The sequence below is a fragment of the Conger conger genome, chromosome 4, assembly GCF_963514075.1.
Source record: "Conger conger chromosome 4, fConCon1.1, whole genome shotgun sequence".
In the NCBI taxonomy this organism is placed as follows: domain Eukaryota; kingdom Metazoa; phylum Chordata; class Actinopteri; order Anguilliformes; family Congridae; genus Conger; species Conger conger.
In genome coordinates, this window is record NC_083763.1 from 63577508 (window position 1) to 63592667 (window position 15160).

General features: G+C 40.7%; 1 protein-coding gene across 1 annotated transcript in view; it reads right to left on the bottom strand.

Moving 5' to 3' along the window:
- prex2 (phosphatidylinositol-3,4,5-trisphosphate-dependent Rac exchange factor 2) overlaps positions 1 to 15160 on the bottom strand; it is a 104132-nt gene that overhangs the window by 60091 nt on the left and 28881 nt on the right. Inside the window, exons 7-13 of the mRNA XM_061238332.1 lie at positions 13371 to 13504; positions 12953 to 13056; positions 9529 to 9678; positions 8443 to 8587; positions 1560 to 1660; positions 652 to 755; positions 422 to 471 (exon numbers count right to left, since the gene is read on the bottom strand). Coding sequence (XP_061094316.1) covers positions 422 to 471; positions 652 to 755; positions 1560 to 1660; positions 8443 to 8587; positions 9529 to 9678; positions 12953 to 13056; positions 13371 to 13504 — 788 coding nt within the window. The remainder of the gene's footprint in view (positions 1 to 421; positions 472 to 651; positions 756 to 1559; positions 1661 to 8442; positions 8588 to 9528; positions 9679 to 12952; positions 13057 to 13370; positions 13505 to 15160) is intronic.

The window sequence follows — 15160 nt, forward strand, 5'->3', positions numbered from 1 at the left end:
CACACTGAGCTTCCAGCAGCAGGAGAGCTCCATCATGCTCTTGTTGTCTGCTTATATTCACTGATAAATGTAAGTTCAGACTATACATTACGCAATGGTCAACACTGCCCCCCCACCCCCACCGGAAAGGAAGTGATTCTGATGTTGCTCTGTTGTGCTTCTGTTGACTGGAGATTGCATTAAGGTCCTCTATCTACAAACATCACATGGTTTGGCCCTTCAGTAAAACTCAAAAAGTGTCTGTCTATAGAACACAACAAGCTGAAAACCAAAGTAAAAGTCAAGTGCTTTCAAATTTCAAACATACTGTCAGACCTATTTATAGGAAAAAGGAAAGAGCATGACAACAACATGACCACATCAGTTATTAAAAGTGTGAAGAAGCACATTTAATGAGGTAGAAACTGAAATTCAGCCCTACCTGATCACTGGAGTAAATAAACTATGAAGTCGACAGAACAGCCTGACACCCTGAAGGAAAGACAATATTAATTTGACAAACTTCTCATTACTTTCTGGAAATGAAAACATTGATCTGTATTCATAAGGATTTGTGGTTAGGGAGCAATCTGAAGACAGATCCTACTCGGTATTAATTCAAAACAATCTAATCGCAAATCTAGGCAACTAATTATGGCCTAAAATGGTTACCTTGGATATGACATCTTGCATATCACTTCTGGGGTGGTAGGTGCCATCGTCATAACGGAACCTGTACAGCACTGGCTCTGGCTTAAACTGGTGCTTGTCTGTAACTGAAGGAGAAACACTGATGGATCTCAAGGCTCTATGTGGTGTGTATACAGAAAAAATAAAACACAATTCGGGAGAGGGGATGTGGGTTAAGGAGGGGTGGAAATACTCTATTAAACATCAGAGAAAACCACAAAAATATCAATGACTGTCTGGCCGCAATGTGCATTTTCACTTTGACAAACCCTGCAGTTGCGGATTAGAAAGCAGTGGTTGCAGATAATGCTGTCATGCTCACAGTTCACGCCCTGTGAGGAGCTTTGTGAACTCTGTATAGAAAGCAGTCGGTTGAGCACAGTGCAGCCCCGCATGCAACTCACATTAAAGTCCTAATGAAAAGTAATTTTTTTTACTGGTGAATTCATCCCCCTCAGTGAGCACTCCGTAAAGCAGAGTTATTTTTTCCCAGATAGAGCTCAGAGTCTCAAATTCATTTCTCGCACTTCAGAAGCAATAAAACAGAATGTTATTTCACAAAGAGCTTGGCTCAGATCTAAGTTCGTGGGAAAAAATTATACACAGCGTGAATCATTAAAGCAAAATCCCCTCCAAGTTACCAAACAAATGACACAATAACGATCCAAGGCCATATAGTGCAATCAAAACATTATTAAATAAAACATTTTTATAAGCATGCAGTGTACAGAAATGGCCCTACAAAACATAAGCATCTGCTTTTCTTAGCTCCCAGCATTTGAAATAACTGTGAGATGTTTTGAATTGCGCTCTCCCTCACACACCTCCACAGGCTGGCAGTGGAGGAAGAGGAAGGCCTGGGGACATGAGGAAGGAGGGAGGTGACTCACCATGGTGGATGATGCCATTCTCTACCAGAGCTTGGCCCAAATGAACCCCTTCCTCCGGGTTGTCAGTTTCTCCGATTTCCATGAGCCAAGACACAAACTCACTATGGGAGAGAATACGAAAGAGAGAATATCATGCACCACAACTTTCACACACAAAACATTTCTCAATTTATTCTGCTTTTATTTCATTCAAACTCAACTCCAGCCTTTTCATAGCCTCAATTTTTCTAACTCTTTCAACAGTATATCCCAAGGAAATGGTTGCTTTTAAGTGAATGTATGCAGTGAACAGGCTTGTGCTTTGTATAATAGGCTGATGCCACTCCAGGGCAAACTACAGCCAGGGGATAGTTGCCATTATTCTCAACCATGTTGAAGGCTATAACCAACATGACAAAAAGACAACTAGCTTGTGAAAGCCTTTATTGAGGATTTGCAAAGCCTTTTTAAGGATTAGACATGGAATCTATGTGCAGTGTCAGATATGGGGGGATCCATTTACAAAGCATTTAGCCTTTCAATACTAGTTGTGAGAACTTGAGTTTCACAGCTTCAGTTTACCATCCATCACTTGTAACAAGCAGGAAACAAAACGTCATACAAAAACCACGCAGTTGCACCACCTACGGTCTCCTTCCAACCCAAACTGACTAAATTGTTCTGTTCTTCAGTGCTTCTAATTTCATCCGCAAACCCACCCTCGGCGCTCACGCTCCCACAGAAGAAAAACAAACACAGACCACTCCACTGGTGTAATTTTGTGGTCTTCCCAGTGCGGAGGGAACCTGACGTCACGGCAACGCAGGCATGTGAAAGCACCCGCCGGAGACCGAACCCATTGGGCATCAGAGCAGCGTAACATGCTTCCCCACTTCCCACAACTCAGAGAAACCATCCCTCCTGGACACCCCCAGCATCTGCATCGCCCCCACAAATCCTCCTTGTCTTTACTGTCTGGAGCTGGGGGGCCGCGGGGCTCAAGGGGCTGAGGGGGTGGATGAGACCCACATAATTATGTCGATTTGCTAGCCTTTACCCCTGAGTCAGGGATGAAAAACAGAGAATGTTTTGAATACCAAGCTCTCATGACCTTTTGCCAAATGGAGGTCATGCAATAAGAATAAATGTGTAACACGTTCAAGCTGTTCCCTGCTGTATAGTTTATAAACTGACAATGAAAATGTCAGATATTAGAGCACAGCGTTTCTGCTAATGCAATGTCACGGTACCTACTGTATAATACAGGAACAAAACCACTCCATAATTTTCCTTGTAGTGATGAAACTCTGTGGTATAGGCTTTACATATTATTACTATTTGCAGGTTACCAAATCTCAAAGTTATTACCAAGTCTCCCATGGTGTGAAATATGTTCTATAATAATGAGGAATTCAACAAATGAGTGAAATACAGTGCCTTCAAAGGTTTTTCAATGTATTATTTCTTATTTGAACTGTTTCAAAGTCAAATTTACCTTGGATTTTTTTCTACTCCAAAAGTATGTTATCATATAATTACATGAATTAATATCATATTTATTATATTATTATATTAGAGTAAAAAAAAAAACCTGCAAATGACGTGACCTCACTAAGAAGTATGATTACAAGGTCCATGTTGATTTCAAATCAACCTCCATTCAGTTGCATGATTGCAGAATGAACATCACTGATTTGTTGGGTCTCACAACAGCAACAGTAGATTATATCAGTCACTCCAGACCATGGAACTGCCTATGGAACTTAGGAATGAAGCTGTTAGGAGGCTAAATGCTGGTGAGGTTATGAAAAGAATAGCAATGCTTTGAACCTTCTTAGGAGGACTGCTAAGTCCATTGTAACAAAATGAAAAAAATATGGCAGAAGCAGACTATACCACACTCAGCCAGGTGAGAAGGGTATTGTCAAAGAGTAGCTGCCAGTGTTGCACAGATGGCAGAGTTTCCGCAGCTCTAGACTCTGAGACTTCCTGGAAGAAGATTTTGTGGTCTGATGAAACTAAAGTTGAGCTCTTCGGTCTGAAAGTAAAACCGCAATGTTTACCACGATCCATCAGCCAGGTAACACCATCCCTACCGTCAAGCATGGTGGTGACAGCACCAGGCTATGGGGTTGCTTTTCAGCAGGAGGGACTGTGAAACTTGTTGCCACCAAAGCCAAGATGGATGGAGCCAAATACAGGCAAATCCATGAGGATAATCTGTTTCAGCCCACAAGAGATTTGTGTTTAGTTAAGCGATTCATGTTCCAACAGGACAATGACTCAAACACACAGCAAGAAAACTACAAAGGCATGGCTTTAAAAGAGGGTCAGTCAAAGCCCAGACTTAAATCCCATTGAAAAAATGAAATAGCATATGACCTGAACATTGCTGCCCACCAACACTCCTCCAAGCCTGGCAACAAGTTGGAGCAAAATTGCAAGGAGAAATGGGTAGAAAGTAAAAAATCGACAGGTGCAAAGCTCATACAGACATATCTGAGTGCTGTGATTTCTCTCTTGGGGGAAGGGGGGTGAATACTTTTGTAAATGTCCTTTATTAAAAAATGTTTATTAAATAAAATGCATTTGCCTTGTAATATAAATTATTTAAATACATTAAAACGTTTAGATATAACAGGACAAAACGTGAAAAAGAGGTGTGAAAGTGAAATGGGAAAGTGTGAATACTTTCTGAAGGCACTGTATCAAATCTGAACCCTTTTACAAATGTACTACGACTGGAAATCAATGGTTCAAAGTGCATTATTTTTACATGCATTGTTAAGAATTCACTTAACTTTAAGATCAAGTAGATTACCCAAGTTTCATCAAGTTTTTTTAAATCTTAGTGTAAACAGAATCTGCTCTGAAACACTAGACCACAAATAACAGATCCTAAGTTATGGAGGACTTACCATATAAAAACACAAGAATAACACTGCACTTCAAAGCTTTTCATGCTACAGCACAGCATTAAAAATGCTCTCACTGCACAAACTGAGGAACAAAAGGATTGTTAGCCAAAGACTGTGTTTTTAATCAGGGCTCTGTCTATCTTACAGAATTTGTGCACACCAAAGACAAAGAGACTCTAAGCAATGCGTTTATGGAAGAAGCGTGTTGTATGCGCAAGAGGGTTTACAGACTGAAAGGGCAATTAGATGTTCAGCAGTATACATTTTCACAGGTCCTTAACGTAATATTGCTCACCGCCATATGGCCATTTCAGACTTGGAACTGCTCGCGATTATTTTTTGCTCTGCTCCAAGACTTTAGCTGACAGATTCATTCCTTTTCCAGACCACTCTGGACCTTGTATTGTCTAGAGAGACCAAAAGAGAAAGTGGTTCCCCATTCACAACCCCTGTACAATCAAATCTAGCCACAGCTATTCAGAGCTGGATCAGAGGCTGTTTTTAAGGCGTTTAAAACACCACAGATGTTAACATGACCAAAATGAACAAATAACTGAGCACCTCTGGGTTTGTAGCACTTTATCCACCCAATTAAAACATGAAACTAAAAAATAATCACGTTTTAGGAATCCAGGCCTGAAAAATCTGAATATTCGGTCCCATCACATTCCTCTCAACAGAAGCAAAATTGTCTGTCACAGGAGAAAAGAAGCAACGTGAATTACAACAAGCTACCACAAAATGGCTAATTTTTATATTATGAAGCCAAGATGATATAACACCAGCATAACTGCCAAGGACTGGTGCAGGTTAACTCTTTCAACACAACATGTCACTCCATAATGCATAAAGCAGACACTATCAGTAAATGTGAAGTTGAGGACTGTCTTTCATCACAGCCCACCCTATGAAGCACAAGTCTAGAAAACTGAAGCTCACAGGCTTCTCGTCATAGGCTGAAAAACAGAGAGGCCTGGAGGAAATGAGGCTTGCAGGTAGAATGTGATGTACCAGGACTGCAATCTGCACCAAAAAACACATACTTTCATACAACCTAGAACACACAGAAGTGTGGAACTTCGCAGCTGACATACTAAGTACATTTTCAGAACTCAAGTACATGACAGTGAGTCTGCATAGATTAATTCTCACATATCTGGCACGACAGAAAATCAAAGTAGTGTATGGACTGACAGGATATTGTGACTTCGTACTTTCAAAAAGATGATAGTCACTCCGGACCTGGGATATTAAAAGTCTACTCACATTTCCAAATAAGAGTTCTTGATTTGAGGATAAATGCAACAATCATTTATTCCTTTATTCCATTTCAAACAAACATATACTCTTCCTGCCATGCGTTCATGCGTTTGTGCGGTAGAAAACTTTTTCTCTTCCCGCGCCCACCTCAGTAGCCATTCATATACACAGGTAAGCCTACAGGTAAGCATGACGTCACTAGATCAGGTAAGGTCTCTTAAAGGGTAAGTACCATAAGAAATCATAATTACTGTCATTCTGAATCATAATAATCATAATAACCTCGAAAGCAAATTAATAATGTAACCTTCTCATATTTCATTCGTTATAAATCATTTTCTTTACCATAGATGAATTTCCCATGCATTTTCATTTTCATAACCCATAAATATATAAACGGCTCCTACACAGGAACAACATCCATGCAAGTCATTCATACAGGTCCTTGCTGTGCTGGGTATCCAAAACATTTCTAATGGGTGAGAAAGCAGTGATTGAGGAAGATTTCTAAAAATTATGATTCATATTAAAAAAACAATAAAAAAATTAAACACATTTGGAAATATTACTAGAGATATGAATGTTCTCTGGAAACACTTCATGAAGTTTAATGAATGCATATAATATACAAACACTGAAATCCGTGGCATGGTAATGATGAGAAAGTGCAATCCAAATGTAAGAAATATTGTTTGTACTTGGTTGTACATACTCAACAGAATTGAGAATAAAATATAAAATGCTGCTATGAGAAGAAATATATAGTATAGATGTTTTAATTATGTAAAGCAGCCCTAGACTCACAGACAGGAAGTGAGGCTCAAAGGATTCTACTACTCAAAGCCGAGAGACAGGAAGTGGATAAAGCCATGTTGAACAATGAAAACATCTCACACAAATCTTTCACTCACAGGACTTATCTGCACTGTTATTGTTTTATTCAGAGAGCCATAACTAAAACTTTTGGGAAAACTATGCCACAAAAAGGACAATTTTACAATACAAGATCATTAAAAACATTTCTTCAAAGATAGTGTATGATCAAGCTGACAAGGGGCTTTTCTGCCAGTCTACCTTGGGGTTACATTAGCAATACCTTTATTTGTGAGCATCTAAACTTAATGTGACATGTTCTGCACATCTAAAACATAATTGTTTGAAGAGCATCTTACATTATTTAGCATCACTAAAAGAGAGGGTTGATGAAGAACAGCTTTACAAGACTTTAAGTCATTGGAAACAGGCTTAAAATAGGAGCAAAACTAAAAATAGAATCACCAGATGTTTGAAGTATGGTTTAAGCCACTTTGGAGCCATGTGGTTATTCAGAAATGAAGCACAACTAGGGTTATAATATGTAACATCAGTGCCTTATTTCACATAAGCAAAGGACTCTGAAGGGCGTTATACAACATGGACTGCATGCACGACAGTCATCTACCACAGAAAACAGTAAAATTTAAATTAAACTTCAAAACTATTATCAAGTCAAATGATCACACTATAACAAGGAGTTATAATGTTACATCCACCACATTACACAGCTTATGGACTAGGCCTCCTTTTGCTACCCAGCTATTGAACTGAAAATAGCAGACAATGGTTAACATACCACGAATATATGCTTTAACAAAATCAGTAAGACTACTATCATTAAATCACCATTAGTAAGTCGGTTTTATCTGAAACAGCTAATATTAACACAATATAGCTTTCCAGCTAACTATAGAGTGGGATTTCCTGGCTAGCCTCTCAAATTTTCAATGTCCATTTAATTGCCGATTTGAGGAAAGCAAGCTGCATGATATGGTTAGCGGTGTAATAACAACAAGGAGCACAGAAACATGTAACCAAACACACAAATATAGTCAAACCAGTATATTATGTTAGCATATTTATGTACTATCCAAGTACTGGTTTCCAGCTTGACACCACCATAAAGTCAGCTCCTGTAAAAGGCAATGAGAGAACATCCTTGCCATCGTAGCCATCTTAATATTGCCCAGGAGGGTTCAAAGTAATTCTGCATTCAGACACAGTGGACACCGGCAGTGATCATAAGGGGATATCTGTATGATTTATGACAGCGTTCAACGAGAGCTGCACTCACAGACATCTTTAAACAAGATTCATGAATAAGCCCTTATGGATCTCATTTTCCCCTGACCAAAACGGCAAAGACACACAATCCAGATCACTCTGTGGGTAAGACTAGAGAGGCATTTTTCTTCTTTAGAACACTTATCCAATTAAAAAAATGAATGGATAAAAGATGTTAAAAAGACCCCATCCTGAAGTGAATGCCACTACAAATACCCCACTATGCAAAAAGGTGTATGTGTCAAGTCACATGCCCACCTGCTTTTAATAACTAAGCATAGCAACCACAATTGCTGTGCACAAAGTTAGACTTGAGAATGGAAACGGTGACTTGACTTTCCATCTCAGATTTCCTGTCATTTCACTAATAAAGCACTCAAAAGCTTAGTTGCATTCATATGTGTACTGTTCCCAAAGCCCCTCGACATTATCTTGGAGCGCAAACCACTCTTCTGCAATGCCACTTTCCAGACGTCTCAGAAAACATATTAGCAAGAGCCTACCAAAGATATTCTATTTACCACTGGTAGATGCCTGGCCTGTCGTAAAGTGCACTTGTGAGCTTCCTTACCAATGGTATCATATACACTAAATCCCAAGGTCAAATGTCCTCCACAGTTGCCTACCTTCCGAGGAAGCACTTGGGGAAGGTGGTGAGCTTGCGTTTCCTGTCCTTGATGAGATGCCCCTGCTGACTCATCAGATTGTAGAGTTTCTCTCCTTTTTCCGACACCATCACCCAGGTGTCCTGCTCCATCCCCAGTCTCAGGGCTGGGAGACACAAGCAAGAGGACAGGAAATAGGTCTCAGGCTTCCTGTGTGACATCACTATTATCACTACATGGTCTGACAGCACATATCCGTCTCTGTACGCGTACAAGAATACAAGAAGCAATGTTATTTATTGCAACAGCAAGCGTTTCATCACTTGTGTAGACGGTTACATGTAAAGTGTTCTGCACTTCCCTGCTACATTTGTTGCTCTGACCACTTTTTCCCCAGTGACCTAAGCCAAGGCAAAAATTCATTTTCCTCACAAAACATATACTGTGGCAAACCACATCATACCTGTCTCTCCAGCGAGAGTAGGCAGGAAGGCATCTATTGCCAAGTGTGTAATATCAGCAAGAGCACTCATTCCAAATTCAACAAAAAAGGGTAGAAGCATGCATGCTCTATTGACACAGACAAGTGTAAGCACAATGACATTTTAAAATGCATAAAATGGCGCGACAGCACTTTGTGGCACCGTGACTCTGTCGAGTGTGACTTGGCCATTATGTTTGGTACATAATGGAGATAAAGAGTTCTGAGAATAATGACTTCGGGCCCACAAGATAATTATCCATTACATCTCACCTTTCCATTGTTTGCGACATTAGCTAATGTGAATGGGTCTGAAGTGATTCCGTGCCGCCTCGCCCCGTGCAATAACAACATGTCCCACTACCCTGCTGTGAAATCCAGCTACGCCAGCTTGAAAATGGAGCTGGTTAAGCTGGTCATAAACTGGTCTAGCTGGGTATGAGCTGGTCAACCTGCTCATGGTGGTAGCCTGTCTGAGCAGGTACCTATGTTTTGACCAGCTACCAGCTGTTTCAAAACATAGCTTGAGCTGGTCAAACCAGCTGGGAGCTGGTCTGAACTGGTCAACCAGCTACCAGCTGGTTCAAAACCTGGCTTGAGCCGTTACTTTTCAACAGGGTACTCACTTTTCCTCCTTTCCCGCTCCTTCAAGATGGCTTCCAGCCACTCCTGCTTCTCCTCCGGTGTCTTGGCCATGCAGACAAACCACTTGTTCTTTGCCGTGTTATGTATCTTCCAGCCGTTGTTCACTATATTACCACTGCTGTGGTAGTCCGCTGGCACACAAAAATAAAGCAGGCTACATTTCACACAGAACCTTTTATCAAGGAATGTACATAGCTTTCCTTTTTTGTTTTCTTCAGCTCTGTGTCTTAATGTGGCACTATTGTTGATTTCTCTACCTCTGCCGTATGAATAATTTTAAACTGTTTATCAAAGGGACTCTGGCAGCAAGGCGCATGCATGCAATTCGCTGTTAGCTAAGCAGCGTGAAAAGGAAACAAAAATTCTGAACAAGCAAGTACCACCACATGAAGTCACGAAACCCAGGAACCCTTCAATGACAATCACTGATTGCTGTAATTACAGGCAGCAGGGTGAACTAACGAAGAAGAGGCCTTAAAATAGCAACATAACAAGAGGTGTACTGCATTAATCTGGAATGAAGACCATTTCAGCACAACACTGCTTCAATGACTGTAATTTGACTTAATAGTGCCCCCCGTTTCAGCGCAGTGGAAATGTAGGTAGATTGATTTGCACAGCTGGGTGCTGTTTGCCTCTCACTATCTTCCTTCATAACAACATACCATAACGGCCATTCAGCTTTTCCTACCACTAAAGTGTACCTAAAACCTAAATAGTATCTAGCACCATATCAAACCTGCTCTTAAAAACCCCCAGTGTTTCTTATTCTTATTATGTCCTGGCAAGCTATTCCACACTGTGACCACTCTTCAAGATGGCTTTGAATGGTCTGAAATGACCCCACAGATTAACTGCCACAAAAGGGCAGGAGAGAAAATTTCCATCTCACTCCTCTGTCAGGAAGGTGTTTAGCGGAATCGAGAGCCACAGATTTGGGCCTGACAGAAGGGTCTCTGCTTGCCTTTTGTATCTACGGGCAGCGTTTCAACATTTCATCAATTATTTCCCACATCCAAATATTTCTACGCAAGCTAATCCAATAAATGACTGGACTATTAGACATAGCATGTATCAATCTCGCTGTCTGTTCAGATTGGAGAAAACACATCCAGCACTTATTTCTAAACTGATTCAGCCCCTGCACTGTGGTTATGAGTGCTTCCTTTGTCTGTCTCAAATTACAGTAAATCACTTTTAAAATATAGAGTGGTAGAGGCATGGGGATATTAATTATGAAAATACTGATTTAACTGCAAAATCATTTTAAAATAATAATAGTTAGGCAATTCGATTCAAACCCCAGAGGAGGACAACGCAATTGAGAACATCACAGGAGAAGTACACACTATTATTACAACCAGAATATTGTACTCATATAAGTACATTAAAGTGCTGTGCACCAATTAATTTGTACATGATCAGAGAGTGCCAGGAGATTTAACTGACAGCTCTATGATAACTGAATTTTGGATTGTACTTTTTCACAAATTGTGTCAACATTGTCACTTGTGAATGTGATTACAAGTCTGTCATCCAGTCAGTGTAACCAGAATAAGAGATTCCCTTCATAATGAACGATTTATACATGTTATTTACAGCTATAGATGTGTCAAATGCATGGCTGACAAGTTCAGTGATTTCTGCTGAATATGTTTGGTTAATTGGGGCACAACTGGCATGCAATATGCTATAATATAATCCATGTCTATGCAAAAAACACAATAAACCAATAATTAAGCAGCCTGATTTGCCTGACCTTCTGCACTTGTATTCCATTGGGATAAAATGTTGAAATATTTATCTTCTAATACTTCAGACTGTGGTTTTAGACATCGTGTGGTCTAACTAGTGAACACCCACGTGTGACCATAGAAATTGCTTGGTTAACCACAGGTCTGCTTAAAATCTGCAGAAAGAAACATAATTTCTACAAAGATTTTATATAAAAATTTCTGGGGAGAAGAAAATTATAACTTCTACAAACATAACTGATAATCACTGCTTTGCTGGTCCAAGGTATACTGTGCCCAGAGTTCCCTAGACATTTTACCACAGATGTATTTTCATTTTTTGGAATTATGACATTATCGTATGACCCATAGTAACTACAGCAAAACACACACCCCACCCTGTTAAGTGAAAAGAGACACTTATATGAGAGCTATGCCTCAATGCCTTTCCTTTTGGTAAAATGAAAAGCAGTGGGTGAATAATGCATTCACTTTCAGTTGATATGATAATCCAGAGACATTTCATTTAGAATAACATTTGAGAATTGTGCAGTGCAGTGCAGTGCTTATGAAACAGCAAAGACTGACACAGTGCCTTCTCCCAGCCAGTCGAATCAGAGCTTTAACAGTACATCTGCGTTAGCGAACAGCCTCCAGCACATTGCTCCAACCTGATGTGATTTTGGCTTTATGAAGCGGAAGCCACTGCAATCTTTAGCAACACATTTTCAAACACCTTCCCCTTGCAGGAGACTCCAATATTTTACGTCACAGAACCTAAAATCAGCTTTTGATGCATATTACTGAATATTAATCTCCTCGCTGCAAGATTTTATCTGCTAGAGCACTGATCGTGTAGTATTGTAGCCATGTATATCTTTGTTCAATGTGAGCAATAAGGTAGCAAATACTTGAACTTCAGTGACAGTTGACATTTTAATATATAAAGCTCTTCAACATGAATGCATAGAACTGCTTGGTGTGGCTCTGAAGCAAAAAATTTCTAATGAAGGCTTCTTTTGTGCTCATAGTGATCAGTACAGGCTTTGGAATCCATGTGTTTTTGGGGAAAGTGTGGAACATATTAAAGCTCAAATGACACAGCTTATTCCACTTCCTGCGGCATTAAGCAGTCCAAGTCCACACCAAAGGCCTGTCAGGATACTGCCAAGTCAGTTCCTAGACAGACTGCTATTAAACAGGTCGGGAGTACTTTCATAGACTGTCGTATGACTCATCTTCCATTTCCAAGGCTATTTTTTCCCAAATAGCCTGAAGGTAAAAGATAGGCCCTGTACCTTCAATCTCCCGTGTGTACAAAAACCAGTACATGAAAACATATTCAAATCATTTCAGTACATGGAAATCTACCACTAAATAATATGTTAAATTGTAGCTAATCTACAGGGTGTGTGCTGGGTCACAGTTTATGCAAACATAGTCTAGCATTTAGAAGCAGATAGACAAAATGAGATAAAATGGAGTAATCACACCAGCCATCAGTGTTGGACTCGAAAAACTTGATGCATCCACATGAATGTGTTGTTGAGGTCAGTTTGTTATCTCTAAGAGCAAGCGGTGTCTGAGAAGACACTGGCCCAAAGCCAGAGTGCATGTCTAAGGTTTGAGCCAATGATGCTATCGTAGAGAAGGACATTTTAAAGACATTTACCTGTACCGTCGTCCACATTCTCCACCTCCATGACCTCTGTGTTTATCCGACCTCGGAACAAGTACCGGGGACCTTCTGTGGCAGCCTTGCTGTTTTTTAAACGTCTGGAAGAAAAAAACAGATATTAATTTGAATCCAGTAGTTTTTCCAACAAATATTATTTCTACATATTCTGTTATGCTGCACTGTCTACTGAATGGTAAATGGTAACAGAAAGCATGGGAAGGTCATTTCAGCACCAGGGTGATGCTGAGGATTTTTCCTCTTCATATGCATGACCCTGGCGGAAAGGAAGAGCCTCACTTCAAACATGATAGTGCATGCAGCTGTATTGATGCGATACTGTATGCAAGTGCACTGGAAATTGAGTTGGGTTAATCTCTACATGGTGCTACATAAAGCCAGGTAACAGTTAGACCTTGTTTTCTTCTTGCAGTACACCAGGAGATTATCAAAGAGGAAGAAGATCCGCTCTTGGATGTTCCCAGCTGATATTTTCAGTAAGATGCCATGCATAAGCATCTCTGTACAGGAGTCTGTGATGTTGGAGCCCTGAGAGAAGGAACCAGATAAAATGAAAACTGTTGCAAATTTTCAACAGTCACAACACCATGAAGAAACCAAAATGCAAATTGACATGGTTCTACAATGCAGACAAGATGCGTGAACGAAGTCAACAGGGATGAAGCACAACACTGCATCTTTTCAAAGCGTTACCTCCTACAAGATCGAGTTGGCTTTCTTACGTACCCTGTGCCTTATTCAAAAAACAGGTTAAGGAAAAGCAATCATTCTGCAAAGTGACCACTTAGTGAGGCTCAAAAAAACTAAAATTGAATGATATTTTTACTGCACTGATAAGCTGCAGATGGAACTTTTCTCATAAAGGTGCAGTTTGGAGCAGCTGCCCTGGCAATATTAAAAGTCACACATATAAGGGGAGTGTTTGGTGATGAAGGGAGGGCGGACACCTCCTCTCACCGGGGCCTGTGAAAATACGGCCAGTTCCTGCGGAAAAGATCGCTTTGCATGTTTAATATGGTCAGGCGTTACTCGCTCCTATACAGTAACACTCAATCAGACCAATGGCATTCCTGAGCGGGTATGCGGAGCACGTTTTGGGTCCCCAACGGCAAGCGACAAACAGAAAGACTTTTCTTTCTTACCTTGTCTTCGCTGGGAATTTATGCGCCACTTTTGACCGTCCGATCTAATCTAAAAATAACCTCCAAAGCTAGCGAAGCCAAAAAATGTGCTAACCGTTTCCTTCTGGCAGAAAAGTCACACGCCACGGCTCACCCGCTCTCCAGCCCGGACACATTCTCCAGAACCCTCCCTCGCAGCCAGATGCTCTCTTAATTACAGTCGTATTCGCTGCGGTAAGGGGACCAAACTGGTCGTCTATGAGATTCAGGGCTTATTCTACTGGGGAGAACTCAGGCTCTGCCTGCACTGATCGCAAACAAATCAAACATTTACCGCGCAGGCATACGCTCTCCAAGTAGACCCACAGCCAAACGCGGACACTTTGGAGAGACGACTAAGACTGGACAGAGCTGAAATGAAAACACTGCGCTTTTGTTCCTGTTTCTACCTGAGCTGAAGCCAAGGCTTGACATTTCACATTTCCAGCAAATAAAAAAATGAGGTCAATACAGTCACAGGAACAATTGAAGGGAGTATCACTGCTGTTCAAAAGCAATTAGCAGGTCTCAGCTTCCAGTGATTCTTTTTGTCCAGAATATCTACAATGATCTATGGCAGAAGACAGATAGTCGAAAAGGAACAAATTAAACTCTTGACTGAACCGACATAAGAGCTCTGTGTGAGTGAATCACTGAGTGGAATTTGTACTGACATTGGTACTACTGACTACTGAGCTACACCGCTACTGACCCTCGCACCGGCATTTCTGAACACTAATTGGCCTTGGCATTGACATGCGAACATGGGTACTCGTGAATTAAAAAGCACTGAAGTGACAGTGGCACTGAAGCTAACACAGCTTTATTTGCACCTGAGAATAGCTCTTGATGGCACTGATGTGACCAGGGCGGTAGTGGCCACTGGTAGGGCAGGGAGGGACCTTAGTGTGGCATCACCCACCAGCGGTCACCCTACAGTCGGGGTCACACATCTGTGCAAGTGGTCAAGACCATCAAGGAATCAACCAAAACTGGAAAGAGCATCGGAAAAAATTATCCTCCA